Source organism: Chanos chanos, chromosome 7 (genome assembly GCF_902362185.1).
Source record: "Chanos chanos chromosome 7, fChaCha1.1, whole genome shotgun sequence".
NCBI classification, from domain to species: domain Eukaryota; kingdom Metazoa; phylum Chordata; class Actinopteri; order Gonorynchiformes; family Chanidae; genus Chanos; species Chanos chanos.
The window spans coordinates 9,955,291-9,977,413 of NC_044501.1; the positions used below are offsets into that span (position 1 = coordinate 9,955,291).

The following is a 22,123-nucleotide window of genomic DNA, read 5'->3' on the forward strand; positions in this document are numbered from 1 at the left end:
TATTTCCGGGCAATAGTGTGAAGAGTTACTTTTAGATGGTAGAGGACGGGTGTGTGTTTTTGGTTCTTTATTTCCGGGCGATAGTGTGAAGAGTTACTTTTAGATGGTAGAGGACGGGTGTGTGTGTTGGTTCTTCATTTCCGGGCGATAGTGTGAAGAGTTACTTTTAGATGGTAGAGGACTGGGGGGGTTTTTTGGTTCTTTATTTCCGGGCGATAATGTGGACGGGGATGTGTGTGTTGGTTCTTTATTTCCGGGCGATAGTGTGAAGAGTTACTTTTAGATGGTAGAGGACGGATGTGTGTTTTTGGTTCTTCATTTCCGGGCGATAGTGTGAAGAGTTACTTTTAGATGGTAGAGGACGGGTGTGTGTGTTGGTTCTTTATTTCCGGGCGATAGTGTGAAGAGTTACTTTTAGATGGTAGTGGACGGGTGTGTGTGTTGGTTCTTTATTTCCGGGCGATAATGTGAAGAGTTACTTTTAGATGGTAGAGGACGGGTGTGTGTGTTGGTTCTTCATTTCCGGGCGATAGTGTGAAGAGTTACTTTTAGATGGTAGAGGACGGGTGTGTGTGTTTGGTTTTTTATTTCTGGGCGATAATGTGAAGAGTTACTTTTAGATGGTAGAGGACGGGTGTGTGTGTTGGTTCTTTATTTCCGGGCGATAGTGTGAAGAGTTACTTTTAGATGGTAGAGGACGGGTGTGTGTTTTTGGTTCTTTATTTCCGGGCGATAGTGTGAAGAGTTACTTTTAGATGGTAGAGGACGGGTGTGTGTGTGTTGGTTCTTTATTTCCGGGCGATAGTGTGAAGAGTTACTTTTAGATGGTAGTGGACGGGTGTGTGTGTTTGGTTCTTTATTTCCGGGCGATAGTGTGAAGAGTTACTTTTAGATGGTAGAGGATGATCCCCGTGCTGAGCAGATCGTCGTCGATGCCGATGAGATGGGGCAGCTCTGAGTCGAGCACCACCCCGATGCCCTCCTTCCTCAAGGCCAGAGTCTCCTCCTGCCGCACAACACAGACGTTACCGTGGAAACCGCTCGGCAGGGAGCGCAGCAATGAAGTGACTTTTACGTTATTTCGTTTATTTTTAGGCTCTTGTTGTCAAGTGTACAAAGACTGACTGTTCTGAAAACGCTACCGTCTTGTTTACCAGAGCGCCTCAGCAAACACACCTTTAAAATATTCTGAGTTTCGTTCCATTTGTTTGTCCATTCCTTTGTCAGCTCTAACACCTATGACAGCAGGGGGAAAAAAAAAAGTGAATTCGTAATGTTGAAATAAACTAACGGAAAAAAAGGTGATGAAACATATACATTTGTGTATCGACCCATAATTCCACATTCAAGGACCGAGTTCCAAAAAGACAAAGGGGGGGGGGGGGGGGGGGGGGGGCTCTCCTCACCCGGGCCTCGTTCTGATGGAGTTTCTCCTCCATGCTTAAGGCAGTAGGCGAGTCAAGAAGCGCAATCTGATGGGAAACAAACAAACAAACAAAACAGGAAATGAGAACTAGTATGATGTCATACCACATGATAAACATTTCACCTCCAAAGACCCCTTTTTTGAAATGAAATGAAAGTATTACCAGGAATGAACACATAAACAAACAAACAAACAGACATCAAAATAAACTAGGAGTCGCATTGTCTGGACAGGGATGCAGACCTGATTGCCCTGGACCAACAGGGCCTTAAGACGGGCGATCTCCGCTCTGAGCTCTCTGATGAGTTTGACGTTGGCGTCTTCGTTAATCGTGGGTTTGTTGATGATGTTTTTGGCTCGGTTGGCGTAACGGAGCGTGCTCAGAGTCTCCCCGTAATTCACATCCGCAGGAGAGATAGCTAACCGTAGACAGGAAGTAAAAAAAAAAAAAAAAAGATGGTTAAAACGCGCACACATCACCTTTTTCTAACTATTAAACGATTTTACTCTCTTACATTTAACATTACTGGATTTTTATTTCCTTGGGTTGCAGGTTCAGTAGGTGAAAGTTCATAAGTTTCATTTTAAGGAATTTTATAGAGTATACCATACAGTCAGAACCCCACTGGTAAAGTGCACCATCAGTAACATCTGAGAGTGGAGCAGACACTCTGTGTTTTGTTGGTCTCTTACTTGCGATCATAATGGTTTTGGAGTTCCCACCCAGACTGTCTTTGAGGAGCCAGGTAAGGACAGAGTCTCTGTATGGAACAAACACCTGCTTCTTCTTCACCTGGCTGTTCCCAACTTCCTGCGTCATGTCAGCTGCAACCGGATTGGAAGAAAGACATGTCACTCATGTCAGATCATGTCAGTTTTTCCAACCTTAGTCCCAAGGATCCACTGGATTCCTCAGTCTCATCTAAACCTACACTGGCACACTGTGCTCATCTAACCTGTGGCTGGTGGATAAGCAACACCAGATGAATGAGGTATGGCCAAGTTAGAGTACACATGTGCCGTCTGGTGGGTCCTACAAACTGGATTTAGAGAATACCGGGGTTTTTCACATCAGCCGAAATGTCCATATTCAGTCGACCGCACAGAAATGTCTCGCGAGCTTCACTCTTTATGCAGAATCTCGCACGACTCACTTTACACTAAACCTTTTCGCACCGACCTTCAGATCAGCCGTTTTCTTTTCACTCTAAAAAAAAAAAAAGCACTGAAAAAGTGGAGTGGCGTTGAAGAGACACGCAGAGATTAGACTCCACATGAAAAGCCTTTTGTCACTTCAATGTCAAGTGCAATGACACAAAGGGTTTAAGCAGAAACGGGACCCTCCTCAGAGCCCTCTCAGAGTGTGACATTGAGACAATGTCCCAGAGAGAGAGAGACAGAGAGAGAGAGAGAGAGAGAGTGTGTGTGTGTGTATGTAGAAAGGCACTCACTGACCTAAGGCAGATATGACGTTGCCGAGGGTAACCAGGGACTTGTTGATGTTCCCGCCCTCTTTGAGACGGACGCCCGTGGCCCCCGTGGCGTCGGCCCGTTCGCTCCCGGCCAAGTCGACGAGGTGAATTTTACTGACCGTCTCGCAAGGCATCTCGGTATCAAACTTCGCCTGGTCGTCGGAGAAGAACAGTAAACAAACAGCAAAACACATCGGATGGATGCTAATACGTGCGAATGTAGAGTAACTGTTAATTCAGCGTGTCTTGTGTGTTAAAGTTTATTTATCTCCGATCAGTTTAAATGAAATAGACTGTTTATTTGTGTCTAGTCGGTGATTTAAAGGTATTGATTAAATTTGGGGTTAAGGTGAGGATTAAAGTTCATTTTCAACCCCCAGTGAAGTTAAAAAGCGACGTTTTGCAATAACAGATTTTTTTTTTTGCATGGTTCTGTTTAAAGCTGATGTAAAGATGGGTGTTGAAACTTTGCACCTGTTCTGCGTTGACAGTGATGATGTTCAGACGTGCGTTACAGGTCTGAGTACCTGTGTAAAGTTAATGGTGAAGATGGCGTGGGAGCGGCTGCTGACGTCGTTCATGCCGGTGCTGGCCGTGGTGCGGTTGATGTTACCAGCTTCCATCAGCTCCTCCACGTCATTATAGTTCTGCACCAGGTGCTTGGACAGATCTGAGGGGTCGAAGGTCAAAACGCATCTCATCAAAACCTTGGGACAAACCTGGGATGACTGCGTGTGCAGGCTTGTTTTTTCAAAGACCGTTGTTCAAAGAATCCCCCCCCCCCCCCCCCCCCCACAGCTTTAGAATGAATGTAACCTTGTAAACTGTGTATTTTTTTTTAATTCATATTAAACAGATTGAGAAACTGTACTCAGGGCATAAATCCCAGAATAAGCATGTCTGAGAAAGAGTGCTGATTGGGATTAGCTGCATTTATTAATATTCTGAAAAGAGAGAAAAAAAAATGTATTTTTAATTAACAGACTTACTCTGGGAATTCTGACCCATACCATCCAGCAACAAAAAAAAAAAACTTCAGAAAACCGCCCGTTATTCAAAAAAAAAAAACAAAAAAAGAAAGTATCTCAAAGATATTTTCTCTGCGCGTTAACGGCAAAACGCACATACGGCCGATTCTCACTCAGCTCTTACCTTCCACGTACGGGCCGTCTTTGGGGTGCTCTCTCACCCTCAGGTTGTACGTTTTAGTGGATTTTCTCCTCAGTAGATCCCTCACGCGTTCATTATAAATCTCGAGGTAGCTGATAACAGCGAAGGGGGAGAAGAGATTACGCTAAAACAAAATCAGTTAATGGCGCGCCGATCGGCGTGTATGAATTTCACAAATGTGTATGGATTTCTCTCTCTAGAGAGAGCGTGAGAGCGATCACAGAGAGATGAGGCTAGACTGTCAAAACCTTTCACAGCAACTTCAGACCACTATTCACCAAATCAGAACGACAAGTGAAAAGCCCATGAACTTTCTACCACATTCTTCCTGCTTTACTGCTGCATGTAACGAAGAAAAAATAGGAATAAAGTGTTTTGAAAGGCAGTTTTATTGCAGCCGGCACGTTAAGCAAATGTGAGAATTCCTTCGGGAGTCCCTCCTCCTTTTCTCCACCCCCCCCACCCCCCCGGGTCTCTGCAGTACTGACCTGACCTCCGTCCGGAAAGAGGCCTCGTCCCTGCGCGTCATTCCCGAAATGCGGCTGAACAGGCCCTCGCATATCCTCGGAATAAGACCCTCGTCGCCCTGAGAGAGAGAGAGAGAGAGAGAGAGAGAGTCACACCCAGATCAAACGACACCGTGAAGTACGTCTGATTACAGCACAGCAACACTGTTTGGGTCTTTATCCTCTCACAAACGACACACAGAAATGCCAAGCATGTGTGCTTTTTCTCTGTACAAATGTTTTAGGTCCAGACTCATAAATGTCTTAGCTCAGTACCAATAAACATAATTCTACATTTGAGACTTTTGTTTAACATTTTAACGTTTGATCTTTTGGATCTTTGAAGTTTTTTCAGGACAAGTAAAAACCCATATCTGGACAGGAAATGACACGTTTCTCTTACAGGGTTTCCCATCATGGTGTAGGACTTCCCTGAGCCGGTCTGTCCATAGGCAAAGATACAGGCGTTATAGCCTTCGAACGCTGCCCTCAGCACATCCGAGCCTAAGTCCTTAAAAACCTGCACGGATTCAGAGAAAGAGAACAGAAAACCATTCTGTCACCTAAAACAAAATCATTCCTTAAGTCCACTCAACTGTTCTACCGAACAGTGCCATTTTTTTTTCTTTCAACAGCACAAGGGAGGCTGAGTAGCCTACAGGCCCAGGCTGTAAGAAGATTAGCATATAATCAGATTTAACAAACACATTTTCTTTTTTACATGTAAAAGGAGGCCCTGAAACAACACACAAAGCATGTTCTCTGAAATACTGCATTGTATCACAGTTATGAGATATATATATTTATATAAAATATAATATATGTGTGTGATTGTATATAGATAGATAGATAGATAGATAGATAGATAGATAGATAGATAGATAGATAGATAGATAATTGAAAGGTTATGATGGAAAATCGTACAGACAACCATCCATTGTTCTGTTCTGCTTTTTCTCTGCAAAAACATCAAGCATTATTTGAACTGTTAGCTTCGAAAAGCTTTTTTTTTTGCATTTTATATAGAGTTAGTGTTCAACAGGTCGTTAAGAAAATGCTAAAAAGCACAAGAGGAACTTTTCTTCACCTTTTCCTGAGGGACGAAACTGGCACTTTTGCAGTCACCCGAGTCATAGGAAAAATCATAAGTGAAGGTTTTGTTTCGCTCTCTCAAGGTGTCCCCAGTCAAACTCTCTGGTATCTGCAATCACAGTACAATCCTACAGGTCAACAGATCTGAAGTGTTCACTCAGAATGATGTGAATTAAAACAAGAAGTACAGTGAATGGGGAGAGAGAGAGAGAGAGAGAAAGAGAGAGTGAGAGAGAGAGGAGACAGAATGAGAGAGAGAGAGGAGAGAGAGAGAGAGAGAGAGAGAGAGAGAGAGAGAAACAGAAAGAGAAAGAGAGAGAGAGGGAGAGAGAGAGAGAGAGCGCTCAGTCCAGCACTCACCTTAAGGTTAGTAATGGTGGTTTTATTCCCCTCCATTTCGATGATGCATTTGGCTTCCAGCTCCTTCTCCCTGAAAAAAAACAAAACAAAACAAAATTCACTCAGTTAAGACTGTAAGACTAACATTTAAATAAAAACACCCATCTGGAAACTGTAACACAAAGGAACTCCAGAGGAGTGCTGTTAATCCTATGTTTTACATATAGGATTAGAAAACAGGATCACATGAATGAGGCAATGAGACCAGTTCACTAATACCTTTACCGTATGCAAATTTATTCAGCATATACAAATCCACCTACACGATCAGCCACTGGTCAAGATGTACACATATAGGGCATTTAACGTCAACATATTTAAATGGTTTCGGTAAACCAGCCCTAGATGACCAGTTAAAATGCCAGTTCAGTGCTGAAGTCTCAGTGCTTCCATTGGACTACAGGGAGGGATTAGCAGTCAACAGAGTACACTATGACTCATGTGGTCTGACAGCTTATGACAGAGTATCATTTTTTTTTTTTATTTATGCAAGAAAACAGATCCTTACAGGGGGTGAATCCTTTAATAGTAAGTGGTAGTCACAGTCTCTTACTCTCTCTCTCTCTCTCCTTCTTTTACATAGTGATTTATCAAGGTAACTCAGCCTGGAATTACTTAAACACACACACAAATGCAAAACACCCTTGTGCCAGGCTCACACACTTGCATACGCCTGTTTAGTAACTTCCTAACCACAATCAAATCTCAGCAGACACACGGTGATGGATGGTCATTTCATTAAACCAGTTTCCACAACACACACACACACACACACACAGATTTTAGGCATTCTCCCATATAAACACGCATTCTCACACAAAGATACCTTTTATGGAGGACAACATGTCTCAACACAGTCTGGAAACAGCTTGTATTAACACTTGTTTGGTGCCTTTCTCCTCTACGCAAGAAAGAATGACAACTCAACGGGAAAAAAAAAACTGCCCCAGCTAATTACCACTGTACTGTTACTGCAAAAAGGTTGTAATGGAAGAAATGGAGCTGGCACTATTTGCCTGATGGTAATTTGCTGCACGGCTTATGCTTCCCATAAAAACATGTGACTTGAACTTGAACTCTCAGCCATGGTTTCGTTACCAAAATCTTAAACAATCTCCTAAAAGCAGTGAATTCCTCAGTGGATCTCTCTTTCAAATTTAAACAATTGAACACAAGGTAAGTATGTAGAATATCCTCCCCTGTGGCTTTCCACACAATGCATGCTGTATTAGGTTTTGTTTTGGGTGGGCTGTGAAGATCATTGAACTGTGTAAAGAGTCGAAATGTCGTTGGGACACTTCGAATAACGTTGAGGGATTTTTAAAGCCAATTAATGCTTTAAAAAATTATTATCAATCCAAACAAAAGATGTAATCATTCTTGGCAGTGGATTGTTGTATTTTCCATTTAACATATTCTCGCTGTTATAACAGTAAACCAAAGCCATAGATGTGATACAACTATACATTTGATACAACTATACACTGAAAGTCGGGTATGTAATCCGTCCAGATTCATTAAGAACACTTAACACTGTCAAGCATGTGCTTCAACAGTTATAACGCTGAGCTTGTTTATGTGTTTAGCTGCTTACCTTCTGTTCATGGGCCTGACCCGTACAGCCACCCGTACCGATGCCATTACTCATCCCTGTTGTTTGACTGTATGTCAGCTTCGCCAGGAATACTCACAAAACGTTTAACAAAAAGAGGAAGAAGTTGTCAGTAAACCATTTTGATAAAAGACAAAACTGAATATTTTGGGTCACTGTGACTGTCTTAATGCAGGTCAGTACTGGTACTTTCGTTGACTGAAATTAGCCGGGTGAACGATCACATTGGCACGAAAAACACGAAAGTGTTTCTGTGTAAAAAGACCAGTTTCTCCTCACTATAATTCTTTCATAAGCCGGACTTGCTGCGACGAGACCTCTAACTGGACATACATTCAGTTTGCATAATTTCTGGACACAACAGAATTTAATTCCAACAGCGTCATCAGCCAATAAATTATGTTACTACGGGTAGTGAGAGCGGACAAACTATCCTAGTTGTATGTACAGAAAAGGTGTTCAGCAGCACAAGTTATACAAAGAAATGGCACTCTTTGAAACTCCAATATGAAGTTACACTTCTTAATATGGAGTAGATTCTTGAAACTGAGATTTGGGAAGTGTAGCTATCTTTAATATTAGTGAGAGATCAAATATCACAGACTTTATTCCAAAGCAGGTGGTGGCGCTACTCACTTATGTATATAGAGTGGATCAGTCAACAAAGAAAGCGGTGGGAACCGCGCTGTGTGTGTTTCCGGTAGCAGCCGAGAGCATTTAGTGTGGTAAGTCATTGGAATTTTTCCTCAGATACTAAAATAAATAACGCTGTGTGTGTCCTCATCACATAAAGGACCTTAGATTGGTAATTTCTCACATTCGGCGTAGCTTTGTTTAAAAAGCAGTTTATCTGTGAATGCTTCTTGAAACTTAGACCGGCAAACTAGCTAGTTGCATGTTTAGCTTTGTGACTCTACAAAGCGTAATGTGTGTGCGTTGACAAGTGACACAAAGCTTTCTCTCTGTTTTAGTGGCAAAATTCGTGGATACTGGAGCAGCATGGATATTCGACCGAATCACACGATTTACATCAATAATGTGAATGACAAAATTAAAAAAGAAGGTAAGGTTTTTCAAACGCGTTTTTCCATTTCATTGATGGGGAAATGCTTGTTATTTCTTAACGGTTCTCGGACCCAGGGTTGTTTTCAATTTATGTCCGTAACGTTACAGGAAGATTACTAGACGGCAACTGTAGAGTATTTGTGTTTACAAAGTACAGCAATGTTATAGCGAATAAACATACAACAGATCTCCATGCTCCATGCAGAGAGAGAATGTTCGTCCTTCACATTCATGTCTGTGTTTACTAAAGACTAGATTGTCGGATGCTCTGTGTACTAAACGGCCATTATTGTTTTCCCTGCAGAACTGAAGCGATCGCTCTATGCTCTGTTCTCTCAGTTTGGTCAAGTCCTGGACATTGTAGCTCTGAAGACCATGAAGATGAGGGGGCAGGCGTTTGTAGTGTTTAAAGAGCTGGCATCTGCCACCAATGCACTCAGACAACTACAGGGATTCCCTTTCTACAACAAGCCTATGGTATATCACTCAGTCCCTGTTGCTTTCATTTCTCACCTAGGACCAGCATACGCTGTCACTTAAGACGCTTCAACTCCTAGTCACACAAGGGCCGTGTATTTTTTTTTTACCAGCTTAACCTGAAGTAAATCGACCAAAGCTGCAGGGTAATAGGAGTTGAAAGAATAGTAAAACACTCAAGTCCATGCTTAAAATGTCCTGTTTCTCACCACATAATCAGAGGGGGGGGGGTATAAATCTACTTTTCCACATCTTCCTAAACCAATCAGAAACACTTGTATGGGTTGACTGAAAAAAAAACAATCCATCAGGGACACAGGGACAGAGTTCTTCTCCTCCCCCCTGGTTTAAATGCTTAACCGCGTTTCTCTGTCTCTCCAAAGCGGATCCAGTACGCTAAGACCGACTCGGACGTCATCGCCAAAGTGAAAGGCACTTACGGAGACAAAGAAAAGAAAAAGGACAAGAAGAAGAAAGCTCAAGATCAGGCGGCAAACGCCGCCAAGAAACCCGCCGTGAGTGTGAATCTTTTACCGCTGCTGCCAAGTCGCCGACGGTCACTTTGTCTGGCTCAGCTAACTTAACTTTTAATGATCAGTTTTCGATCGAAAATCAACACTCGGTTGGCTTTTCAGCCAAAGGGTTTCATTGACGGAAAACTGAAGTTAGACCCACACAAAAGGAATGAAGACGTCTTTCTTGCGGTTTAATCTTTTCGTCGTTCTGTTTATATTACAGGGTGCGGTAACCACCCAGCCCAGTGCTCCAGCTGTAACACAGGTATAACCTTTAACTGTTAAGTCAACCAGCTGTCTACAAATAAGTAATTCAGATATGAAGCTCCTCTCTTTCACCATTAATGCCCGTTAAGCATATTCTCTCAAAGGAGCTAACGATAGACTCTGCATTTTGTTGTTGGGGTTTGTTTTGTTTTGTTTTTTCAGGTTCCTGACAATCCACCTAATTACATTCTGTTCCTCAACAACCTGCCTGAGGAAACCAATGAGATGATGCTATCGATGTTGTTCAACCAGTAAGTTTATTAAACTTTAACGTGCTTCTCGAAAGACTAGTAAGTGCACAGATCAAAATTTGTTCCACCGTTTAAAAGATCAGAAAGCGCGTGTAAGCATGTGCGTCACAGAATGCCAGTAATTCTGTAAATACACATTTTATCATAACCAGAGGAAAAGAATACGTTTCCCAGATGTCCTTGGTGTGAGTGGCATTCCAATACAATACATTTTCAGAAATCAAGAGGCGACTGCAGCACAATTCCTGGGGCGGTGATAATAGAAAATGATACAAACAACGCAATTATTAAGAGTGTTTTTTTTTTTTCTCCCCAACCTTTCACAGGTTCCCTGGATTTAAGGAGGTACGGCTGGTTCCCGGTAAACACGATATCGCCTTTGTGGAGTTTGAGAGCGAGGCACAGGCGGGCGTTGCCAAGGATGCACTACAAGGGTTCCGTATCACTGCCACGTGTGCCATGAAGATCACTTATGCCAAGAAGTGACACAGGAGAGAGAACAAAACACACACACACACACTCCTCCCACACGAGGGGGACATTTCGGACTGGAAAATGGGAGCCACTCAGTGGGTCCGACCCTTTTTTGTTTCAATTTTTTTTTTTTCTTTTGTTTTTAAATGCATTTTCTATTGCTGTACAGACTGTCGGATATTTGAGTATCTTTTGTTCATATTTGGTTTAGGAAATGAGAAAATGAAGAGACAGACACTCTGGCATTGAACTTTATTTTGTGTGTTAGAGTAATAAAGAACTTTTCTGACAAATTGGTGTCTCAGAATGCTTATCTAAGAGTCTGAAGACAGCTTGCTGGTTGCTTTCTGAGCAAGACACATGGTAAGAATGAAAACCTTGGCTTATGCTTATCTCTGTGTACAATCTGATTGGTTGGACAGAATCCCAGTGCTGTGGAAAAGACTCAAAAGTCCTCAGGCCTTGATCAAAATCGTCCACCATGGTGCCTCCACTGAAATCAAAGATCTTTAATAAAAGCTCTTTTAATACTAACAAAAGACCAGTATATGTTGGAAAAAAGGTCGGTTTTCTCAGAGCCATAGGAAAAGCTGCCAACAGGGTGTTTTGTGAAAAAATATTTTATTGTTAGGATAGCCTTTCAGTGACCACGTAGTGAATCAGATGCTCTGCTTTAGTTGTGTTCAGCTACAACTTCTAATGATACTCTTTGTGTCCTACAATTTTGTTAACCTGCCTGTATTTATGCTGAGCTGAAAGTAACTGTATATAAGGGTATATGTCAGTCCAATGGGTGCATATATAATGTTGTTAGCCTGTTGTTGAGAGGTTACAGGTTAGATATTGACTTCGATACCATCTTGGGGTTGTAAAGAAATAAATGTTCCAGCTTTGGATGAGCATCTCAGCTTTCATTTTGGAAACAAACTGTTTTACTGTACATTTTGGCATTTTTCTTAATCTAGAGATTGGTTTAAATTGCTGTTAAGGCCAAAGTTCCAACTGTCTTGGATTGTATAAAAGGTGTGTAGTTTAACGGATGAATTTCAAATACAACCTGTTCGCTGTCGAGCTTAAGGGTCACGTGGATATGCTGAGGCTAAGGCCGATTTAACTGCGAGAATAGAACGTGGATCAACCCTGACTGGAAATTGACATTTCACTGTTTTTGGTTCATCAGCAATCTCAGTGGTGGTAAATTCACTTCTCTGGGGTGTATTCGATTTATTTTAATTATCTCGGGGCATTCTGTCCTACTGGAGAATTTAGGAACCAACTGAGAGGTACATTAATAATGTACTTGGTAGGAGTGTGTGCTCATATACTGCGGTATCGATTTAACGACCTGTGTAAGAAAGGCTCAATGATGCGAGCAATGTGTTCAGCATTTCTTTTTTATATTACTTGCACAGTGTAATGTGATTAGTTTGCGAGGTATCCCGAAACAGAGGACAATGTAAAGATCAAAATGAGACTCACGTCTTCCAGAAAACATAATGAATGTAGGCATGGTTCGAATTACGGGGGGGGGCTAATTAAGACTTGGTTAAAAAAAAACAACAGTTTGGAGGGGGGGATCGAAACATTTATATATCCTATGCTATATAGCCCTGGAGAAGAAGTTGACCCCCCCCCCCTCCCGACTGTCATTGTTTAATTCGCACTCTGAATGTAGTTAAGAGCGATGGATAGTGCTTGTTTTCCATAAGGATTTTATTGTCGTATTCTGACCATTCGTATCTGAATAGAGAAATGTTTAATGAAATCTCAGTGTGAATGTGGTCACTGCAAATAATAACACTCCTTATCAGCAGTGACCAGAAGCCGAAAATTAGATGAAAGCGGCGGGTGAGCGGACTGTCTGGGTAATTGACGGTGCGTATTGTGCCACGGCCATTAAGTCATTAGGTGTTAAAAGACCTTAATTGTTTCGTCATGGCAAACCAGAATAGCTCGTGCAATTACTCCCCTATGTCTCGCTTATGAGCGAATACTGCGAGCCTCGTAAAAAACCACAGGGCTGGAAATGAAGAATGACAACAGAAATAAATCTCAAACACGAAAGAACAAATATGAAATCCCTTTTACCTCATTCCAATTAAAACAAGACAAATTCGGTTAGTACGGTTTTCTCTCTCTCTTAAAAAAAGACATTTGTCTAGCTGACGATAACCCAGTGAATGTATCCTTTGTGAATGCTTTCTGTAGGATAGTCCCTGTCCCTCTGTTATCAAAATGTCTGCAGTGATCGTTATGTCAGGGGTGTCAGGATGGTTAGAATGTTGTCAAAGACTTGCTGATCGTGACAACGAGCTAAATCAACCAATCAGATGAATGCCAGCCACGCATGTCACACTTTTTCTCTCCTTCATAACCTCTTGTGTCAAGAGTTATGACAGCACTTCCCAACGAAATTACATTTGACAAACAGGGAGAGAGCGCCTGTTGTTCTTGGCTCAGTGATGCTTGGTAGAATGGCATGATGATAACAGCAGGTAGATATTACAGCACAGAGAAGACGCTAAATCTGTGAATGTTATTATCATTCATAATTACTGACCAAATCAGAGAAGTCGGCGGAGGACTTTAAAGAATAGATAGGATTAGCCAATAGAAGTCACAGGGCGTGTGTTTATCATTTCGGGTGAATATAAGAGCGCGTGTGGATGTCTTTCTCTTTCGTAGAATCACTCTAACTCAGAAATATAACTCAAAATTATATGATAATATAATAATAATAATGATAATAATAATAATAATAATAATAATAATAATAATAATAATAATAATAATAACTCAGAATAGCTGTGTGGAAGTATGAAAACAGATCACATTCTGGTTTGTGGGAGAGACAATCACACAGAAAGGTCTTTATTCCCTGAACTACTGTCATATCACATTTCCCACTCATTTTTCTCATCTATGAATAAATCACAAACACGGATGGATTATAAAACTTGAGAGGGTGGAGGAGGGATAAATGTTAATCAAATGTCTTCTTTAATTTCCCTCAAGGTTTTGGAGTCATTTCAACTGTGGGTTGCATGTCGAAGTTGAATTTCAAGTTGAATGTGGTTACGTTTCAATGAAGTGACTTGGATCACAACCCAGTCCAACATTTGGGTTGACAAAAAAAAAAAACGTTATAATTGCTCAACTAAATCAGACATTTTAACATATTTATTTTTCAGCTGATGGAAAACTTTGTCTATTTTTAATGTGGAAAAGAGTCTCCCACATGGAAAAGAGACTTTCCCAAACTTTAATGAATGTTCTTGCCTTTTTTCTGATGTTGCTTTAATGAGTGGACACAGCTGTCCGAACATGAAAGTACGTTCATACGCTGCAGCTTTTGAAGCTGTATTTATACTCCAGAGGGGCCACAAAGCCAGAGAACACTCCAACATTTATGCTGGTGTTTGTTTGTGTGTGTGCGTCTGTGTATGTGTGTGTGTGTGTGTGTGTGTGTGTGTGTGTGTGTGTGTGTGTGTGTGTGTTTGTGTATGAGAGAGAGAGAGAGAGAGAGAAGGGGGTATATGAACATTGCCATAAACTATAGGAGTGTTTGTGACAGATGCTGCCCTCAATACCTTTAGGAACTCAAAAGGTGTGAGTGTGTGTGTGTGTGTGTGTGTGTGTGTGTGTGTGTGTGTGAGAGAGAGAGTGAGAGAGAGAGAGAGAGAGAGAGAGAGAGAGCGGTGTGCGACTCAGCAGACTGTTCAGCAATCTGCTGTCCTCGTTTGTCAGCAATGCTTCAGTCATAAATTATTCTTGAAAAATTGTTCTGGAGTGCAGGTTTGGAATGACTCCCTCAGAAAAATCCTGCAATCTAGAAGTGACTAAATCTTTACTGACCAGACGCCGCGAGGCACTGTGTACTCCCTGACTGCTGGCACTCTTATTCTCGGGCATCTTCATGGCTGGAACACTGTCATTGCTACAGCAGGGCTGGAACAAAGGTCTTGAGCTCAAAGGTTTTCACAACACCAATAGAGATAATGCAGCATGGATTTCATATTTTTGTTTATTTGGATTTATTCTTTTTGCTTTGTTTCATCCCACTAGTTTTGGGCTCTAAGTCTCAAAAGTTTGAAAATCAAAAGGTTGTTCTTGTTGTTGTTTTCCAAATGAACATCGTGGCATGAAGTCATCCAGAGAACATCTTCGGAGCTTACAGTTATTATGTAAATAAGTTGTTTATGCTCATTTTACCTACACCATTCCCAAAATGTGGGGTGGACCAAGTAATTTTACAAGTGACATACAGCATGGCAAAACAATCCCATTCCAAGAGCAACAGGATTTGGCGGATGGTGAAGAAAGCTAAAATGACTGGAGTTAATCATCCAGTGAGGAAGATTGAACATAATAACAGACAGAACGTCCTTGATTGATCATATCTCAACAGGCTACGAAAACACATGCAGCGAGAGAATGAAAGTGAGAGAGTGGAATACCAGTTATGTTTGTTCTCTTATATACCCTTCAACTGATTTGGCCTTCAGTCCTAACAGAAGTGAACAGGCCTAGACTAAACACGTCTTCAAGTCCCTACGGACTTGTTTGACCTTGTGAGGTATGATTGGCTACTCTTAAAACACAGCGAGACAGGCTTCACACTGACCAGGACTGACCCTTGCAAAAGCTGCATGCTTGGGCATTCACGAAAATATTACACGCCTTATCTGTATTCCTTTACGGTATGCATTTCACTGCATGTTTAGAGGACCCTTTAAAACCATTAGTGGATACGGACATTCACTTCCCGGCAGGAATATGAATATTTACCTTATTTAAACAACTATGTTTCATGCGTCATACTCTAGCAATATATTTTATAAATTAGGTCATAAAGCCACACCGCTATGACATACAGCTGTATTGAATAACTTCTCGTAAAATATGGAACTGGACATGACACTTGCCGTTGGTAGCGCGCCTTTCATTACGCGTCCACCCTGCTGAGCCGATTGACGGTTTCGAGATACAGGCGCACCAAGACCGCGGCGCCATCGTGTAAAACCGCTAGAGGGGGGAAGAGCAGAGGCACAACGGGAGAGACACAGTTAGAGCGATTCACAGATTTCTAAGGGAGAGACTCAACTCACCTTGCGGAGAATTAACGACTTCTAAAAAAAGTGTTTTTCGACATGAACAAAGAATTTCTTTCTTCAAGTGAGCAAGCAAAGCAGGCTTCGCTGCGGTAAGGGACTGGGGTTGTGGGGGGAAAATGGTGAATACGATTTTATCTCTAACTGTAATTATCAATAACTCGTGGTTGGTTAAGATGTAGCCTAGAAAATTAACGGATTCGCTTGTTTTTCACTGCAGTTGTTCATTTTGAAACGGACTCGTCAAGCAAGGATAATTACTTGAAAATCCAAGCGTTAGATTGTAATAAATGTTACTTGTGATGTAAGCTTCTTTTTTTTTTCATTTTTAATGATAGTTGTGTCTCTTCATTGATGTTGATCAGGCTGGGCACTGACGTTCAGTGCGCAGTTAATGAAGCCTTTTGCGTACACACATGAATTTGATATATATGTAGATATATATACTGTGTGTGTGTGTGTGTGTGTGTGTGTGTGTATACACATACATGCACTGTGTGTATATATATACACACACTACATATATATATATATAGAGAGAGAGAGAGAGAGAGCTACACAGGCTCGATAGATAGATAGATAGATAGATAGATAGATAGATAGATAGATAGATAGATAGATAGATAGATAGATAGATAGATAGATAGATAGATAGATAGATAGATCTGTTTAGTGCAGTCACATCCCAAGAGCAACAGCCGACCAGCTGACTAATTATAAAAAGAAGGATGTGACAGTATGTGTGCTGTTAAGAAATAGTATTGTTTTCATAATTAAGGACAAACATGCATCTGCCAGTTCACAAGCACCGGACACAATACTGTCCTCAACTGCAGTTGCAGTTTCTTTTTCTGAAGCTCCGCAAATTTATATCTGTCTCTCCTGTTTAGTCGTGCTCGTTCACTGAATTCAATGTTTGGTTAACTTTCTGTATCTTTCTAAATCACTCAGAATAGCGCACTACAATGGGATAATTAACACTGAGTAGCACGACACAATTAAACGTGCGGTTAAATTATGACAACTTTATGCGTGTCAGAAAAGGAGGAGTGGGCTATGGCACTCTCTGTACACAGCAAAAGGAAAAACACAGTACGACTGATTTACAGAGTTTATCGCTACAAGGAGGGATACGTATCTACGTGTGCACAGGCAATCAATTATTTCTCTTACAAATTGGAAATAGGCCTACGCCGTAATTACTATAACAATGTGCTGTAATTTGCACACATAAATAAATGACATACTTCACCCAAGGCTGAAGAATTTATGAAATGTCATCAAACACTTCCATTTACATGACAGTATCTTGTGAAACGTTCCAGTATTAACTTGAGGCATATTTTCGTGGCGGCAAGACTCATCCGTTTTCAAGGTAAGGACAGGGGAATAAATAGAGTGACAAATCATCCAACTTTTTTTTTTCCGAAAGAGTTCTTCAGTGCTGGTGTTCCACTTTTTAGATTGGCTTTCTAAATCTGAACTCGGCTGGTAAGTGATCGCGTAAAAACGTCTGAACGAGGAAAGGATTAGTACAGACGTTGTTCTGTTCCTTACAAGAATAACTATTGAGGAAACTTTAAATGATGAAATGATTATAAAGGCTAAATCAACAAAAAATTTGAAACATCAAATTCTTGCTATCAGCAAGAGCAGTTTAGGTCCCCCCCCCACACACACAAATCCGTTAATATTCAATGGCTGAATCAAAATAAGAACCTGAGATAAATGTTAGACCTTTCTGTAAACCCAAGTCCGTGTGAGCCTTGCAAAGTTATTCAGTACTCTACAGAACAATTCTTTCATTTATACTGTTGCTTTTAAGTTTAATGTCTAGTAAACTCTACTACAGTGCCTTCAAATACTAGAAATTAAACTGCTGAGTGTTTACATGCTGATTTCTTTATTCATGAACATTAATAATTGGAGGGACCCAATAATGGATCCTTGAGGCACCCCCTCACATGAGGGAGGCAAATATTTGAATCCTGTTCTGTAACTGTGAGTCTTTAGGGAGCTGACAAAATAACAGGAAGTCTGTACTCAACATCGTCATAAAATTAGCCTCATATCTCCACAACTTTACGCTTTAGGAGTTGTTTACTAAAAAGGTTGCATCACTTCAACATTTTGATGAATTCATTTTGTTTGACAAATTCATTTCACTGGTTCATTTTATCCTTTTTTGTTGTTGTTTTACAGGGAGCAGTATAGAGTTTACCTCAAACATAATGACACAATGGAACTGTGGCTTTACAAGTTGATCTAAAAGGTCAGATAGGAGGAAACATGGAGACACCAAACCGCACAGACCTGGATGTGACATGGTTACCGGGCAGTGACCAGCCTTCGAAGAGCCCCTTTGATCCGCTCAGGGCAAGTTACGACATCCCTCTTGATTACGAGGTCCCCCTGGACGAAATCCCTGACACGACCCAGGGTCAGGCTTTCTTCGTTGCAACAATTGTCATTGCCGTGGTGCTGGTTTGCATCATGCTAGTTTGCGGAGTCGGTAATTGTCTGTTCATCGCTGCGCTGGCACGTTACAAAAAACTACGCAACCTCACCAACCTCCTCATCGCTAATTTAGCTGTGTCAGACTTTCTAGTGGCAATTGTGTGCTGCCCGTTCTTGGTGGATTATTACGTGGTCAAAAAGCTGTCCTGGGACCATGGGCTTGTATTGTGTGCATCCATCAACTATTTGAGGACTATGTCACTGTATGTCTCCACCAATGCACTCCTGGCCATAGCTGTGGACAGGTGAGTATTCTTCCCTTCAGATGATTGGGTTAGAGACTTAATACATTTTAGAAGGATATCCTTGGTTTTGCTATTTCAGCATGGTTGGCCTATAGCTGCTAATTTACTGTAGGAGTAAGCTATCCTGTGGTGGCATTTCATTCACTGTTCGGGACAAAAATACAATTAAACTTGAGTTTAGATCAATTTTTGGCAGGGACACTGGTAAACCCATTCTCTAGAGGTCCAGAGTGCCAGCAGATGTCTTTACTGTCATGATGGAAGGAACTGATTGGCTTGGAGGTCCTTTAATATGATTTTCAAAGCCTTGACTAGTTGTTAATTGCACAAAGCATTTCCATATAATTATAATAATGCATTTTCATATAATTAGTAGGTCAGAGAACAGCACCATATTGGTTGCTGTAACTGTAAAATTTAATTCAAATAAATTTAGACATCAGTGGTTAAGGCACTAGGACAATAGTTAAATTACGATTGAATCCTATCGCTTATAACCAGCCCAGGTTTTGTTGGGGTTTTTTTTAGCATCCGGTGATTTTATCCGTCCCAATCTGTTAAATGAGAACTACAGCGACGTCTTTTTCCCTTTGCCCAGTTTCCTGTTTCCCAGGCCAAATCGTCCGCATTTTTCTGTGAAAGAGTCATTGTGTTTCGACAACTTTGCATGTTTGACATGAGGCGATTTGCTGTTTTCATATTGCGTAATAAACATTTCCACATTTCCAGTGTGCCTGGGATTTGACATTCTATTTATAGGCCATAAACACAGTTTATGTAAAATCATTCTGAGATATCGCCTCATGGAATGGTGCGCCGTGAGCACAGAGAACCCTTTGATATATGTTAGCTGTTATCACATAAATATGCATACACACACACACACACACGTGCATGCAATATGCAAAACAGGCAACGATGGCAAATGAATGTATTCTGATTTTAGTGGACATAAAAAGAAAGAAGCATGTACGGCAAACTTGCAGGGTTCTAATTAGGCCTTTCTCCATTACTCGAAAGTTACACTGGAAAAGTCCATGTTATTCAATATGGCCCTTGATCCCTTTCTCTTTGAATTAGAAACTAAAGACAAATTATGAATAAGATCTAAGCTTGCCCTCAGATGCAGCTATGACTCAAGCCATTCACTCAAGCTAAGCATTCTAGTTCATGAGATATCCTATAGAAATATATTTCCTATAGAATCCTATACAAATCACGATAGTTTTTTTTTGTTTTGTTTTTTAAATTACTGCTGCCTGCTTTGTCCTGGTCAGCATTTCCCTGAGAAGGGAAAGGCTTTTTTCTTTTTCATGATTATACCCCTTCCAGCTCCATTCAGTCTGTAATCCCCCCCCCCCCCTTTTTTCTGTCTGAAGATCAGAGTTGAGGGATAGTCCTAAAAGCACTATCTCGTTCTTTCATTAATCGAGATCGAAAAAAAAAAGCTCCACGCGCTGGTGAAAATGGTACAGAATCTGCGTGCGGTTAGACGTTTGTTTTAACTAGCAGAGCTGCTCCAGACTCACCGTTCACGTGGAGCACACAGAGCGAGCCAGGCGACTTCCACAGTGATCTCCCCATCGAGTTATTGTAACACAGCAATTTCATACCATTTTTGAAAACTGTATTGACAACCTCTGGGGATAGATTATTGCTTTGGACAATATGGGCGCCTGGTATGCATTTTTACGTATACCACAGTGTTGCTGTAATTTTACTCACTCCAGCCTACGCACATGAACACATGCGGAGTGTTGTTTACAGATAAACTGCTCCTCCAGCTCTCTTAAGGATGTTCTGAACACAACCCAAATAATCTGTTATGATATGTATAGCTTTTGTCGGAGGTGCCTGGGTCTTGTCCCGATGGGCCCAGACTCCATCTGTTTTTTTGTCCTCGTTTTTGGATTTTTGGCTCAGTGGAGACACTTAGTCGATCCCTCCGAAATTGTCAGGATGCTCCGAAGGCGAGGGCATGTGAGAACGGTTGTGCTTTATGTGCTACATCCTGAGATGATACTATCAATATCCAGACCTGATTTACAAGCTCATTCATACCTTTGGTAAGGGAAAAAAAAAAAAGATCGAACTGTTCATTTACTTTAATGCCAACGCCACACTGAGAGGTGGTTTATTCGCTTCAGCTATCCGCTGCAACCAAACCGCCAAACAGCATATCTTCCACCACTGGCAAATATATTGTCGGTCTGATTCATATACCGATGTTCACCTTTTCTTTTCATGGTTATGGTCTATACCTTTACAGAACAGGCTGTAAAAAAACCAAAAAAAAAGGGCCAAACCCAGAACAATGCAGTCAGCTTCAATATGCTCGCTATGTTCAATGTCTCAGTGTGTCTCTCTTCCCTCTGTATGCAGATACATGGTCATAGTACATCCACTGAAGCCCCGTATGAAATATCAGACTGCTTACTGGCTGCTCTTCGGGGTCTGGATCATCCCCATACTCATATCTGTGCCCTCGGCCTACTTTGCTTCAGAGACCACGTACCCTCACGGCACGGGTACCCATAGCAACAAGATCTTCTGCGCCCAGATCTGGCCGGTGGACCAGCAGGTCCTCTACCGTTCCTACTTCCTGTTCATATTCGCCGTGGAGTTCCTGGGGCCCGTGGTGGTCATGACGATATGCTACACCCACATCTCGCGGGAGCTTTGGTTCAAGAACGTCCCGGGCTTCCCCACGGAGCAGATCAAGAAGAGGCTGCGTCGGCGCCGGAGAACGGTCGTCATCCTGATCCTGGTTCTCGTGGCTTACGTCCTCTGCTGGGCCCCGTATTACGGCTTCACGCTGCTGAGGGACTTCTACCCGAGCATCATCAACAGAGACCGCAACTCGCTGCTCATCTTCTACATCATCGAATGCATCGCCATGAGCAACGGGGTCATAAACACCCTCTGCTTCGTCAGCGTGAGGAACAACTCCACCGCGTGCCTGAGGGGAGCCGCCGTGGCGCGCTGGAGGTCGGCCACGCACATCGCGGCTGGGGGCAAGACGACCGAAGAAGGGGACATGAGGACTTCGTCCCTGAGAGTGACGGAAGTCATTGAATGCACACACATCAGATGAGAAGGTATGGAGGGGACGATCGGGAGACTAAGAGAAAGAGCGTATTCGTCCTCACGCCCCTCCGTTGACAAACTCAGTAATGTCGCAGCACGAGTGCAAGTCGTTTCCAGACGATTCAGTCCTTTGTAAACAGAACAAAAGAGCTCAGCGGCATGTTTCCCCAACGCGAAAGGACCCGTAAGGAGCAACAGGACTGTTCAGCTCTAAAGACACACCTTTGCTTTTTCACGTCTGCCAATCACAGCATATCGGCGCTCTGCCGAAGAACGTATGAATCAGAAAACCTGTCCCTTTTTAAAAGGAAAAGGATTTTAAACCGGCTGAACTTCTATAACTGAACAGACTTCATTTTTAGTCTATTAGGCTGTGGAATATTCTAGAACAAAGATGGACGTCGTGCCAAGAGATGTGTGGGAAGTAGAGGGGGGGG

At 41.9% G+C, this 22,123-nt stretch overlaps 3 protein-coding genes across 3 annotated transcripts in view; 2 read left to right on the forward strand and 1 right to left on the reverse strand.

Moving 5' to 3' along the window:
- Positions 1 to 7,755, reverse strand: part of kif16ba (kinesin family member 16Ba) — a 17,063-nt gene extending 9,308 nt beyond the window's left edge. Inside the window, exons 1-13 of the mRNA XM_030779888.1 lie at positions 7,660 to 7,755; positions 6,027 to 6,096; positions 5,662 to 5,775; positions 4,978 to 5,094; positions 4,557 to 4,654; positions 4,051 to 4,160; positions 3,426 to 3,568; positions 2,882 to 3,050; positions 2,120 to 2,251; positions 1,670 to 1,845; positions 1,407 to 1,472; positions 1,177 to 1,236; positions 887 to 1,006 (exon numbers count right to left, since the gene is read on the reverse strand). Coding sequence (XP_030635748.1) covers positions 887 to 1,006; positions 1,177 to 1,236; positions 1,407 to 1,472; positions 1,670 to 1,845; positions 2,120 to 2,251; positions 2,882 to 3,050; positions 3,426 to 3,568; positions 4,051 to 4,160; positions 4,557 to 4,654; positions 4,978 to 5,094; positions 5,662 to 5,775; positions 6,027 to 6,096; positions 7,660 to 7,706 — 1,422 coding nt within the window. The 5' untranslated portion in view covers positions 7,707 to 7,755. The remainder of the gene's footprint in view (positions 1 to 886; positions 1,007 to 1,176; positions 1,237 to 1,406; positions 1,473 to 1,669; positions 1,846 to 2,119; positions 2,252 to 2,881; positions 3,051 to 3,425; positions 3,569 to 4,050; positions 4,161 to 4,556; positions 4,655 to 4,977; positions 5,095 to 5,661; positions 5,776 to 6,026; positions 6,097 to 7,659) is intronic.
- A 615-nt stretch (positions 7,756 to 8,370) lies between these two features.
- On the forward strand, positions 8,371 to 11,019 carry snrpb2 (small nuclear ribonucleoprotein polypeptide B2). Its single transcript, XM_030780548.1, has 7 exons — positions 8,371 to 8,402; positions 8,649 to 8,740; positions 9,047 to 9,219; positions 9,603 to 9,734; positions 9,958 to 9,999; positions 10,164 to 10,252; positions 10,579 to 11,019. Exons 2-7 carry the CDS (start codon positions 8,677 to 8,679, stop codon positions 10,736 to 10,738), a joined length of 660 nt encoding a protein of 219 aa, XP_030636408.1. The 5' UTR covers positions 8,371 to 8,402; positions 8,649 to 8,676; the 3' UTR covers positions 10,739 to 11,019.
- Positions 11,020 to 18,126: 7,107 nt separating this feature from the next.
- prokr1a (prokineticin receptor 1a) lies at positions 18,127 to 21,693 on the forward strand. The gene is made up of 2 exons (XM_030778944.1): positions 18,127 to 18,599; positions 20,982 to 21,693. The coding sequence occupies exons 1-2, from the start codon at positions 18,127 to 18,129 to the stop codon at positions 21,691 to 21,693; spliced, it is 1,185 nt and encodes a 394-aa protein (XP_030634804.1).
- The last annotated feature ends 430 nt before the right edge of the window (positions 21,694 to 22,123 follow it).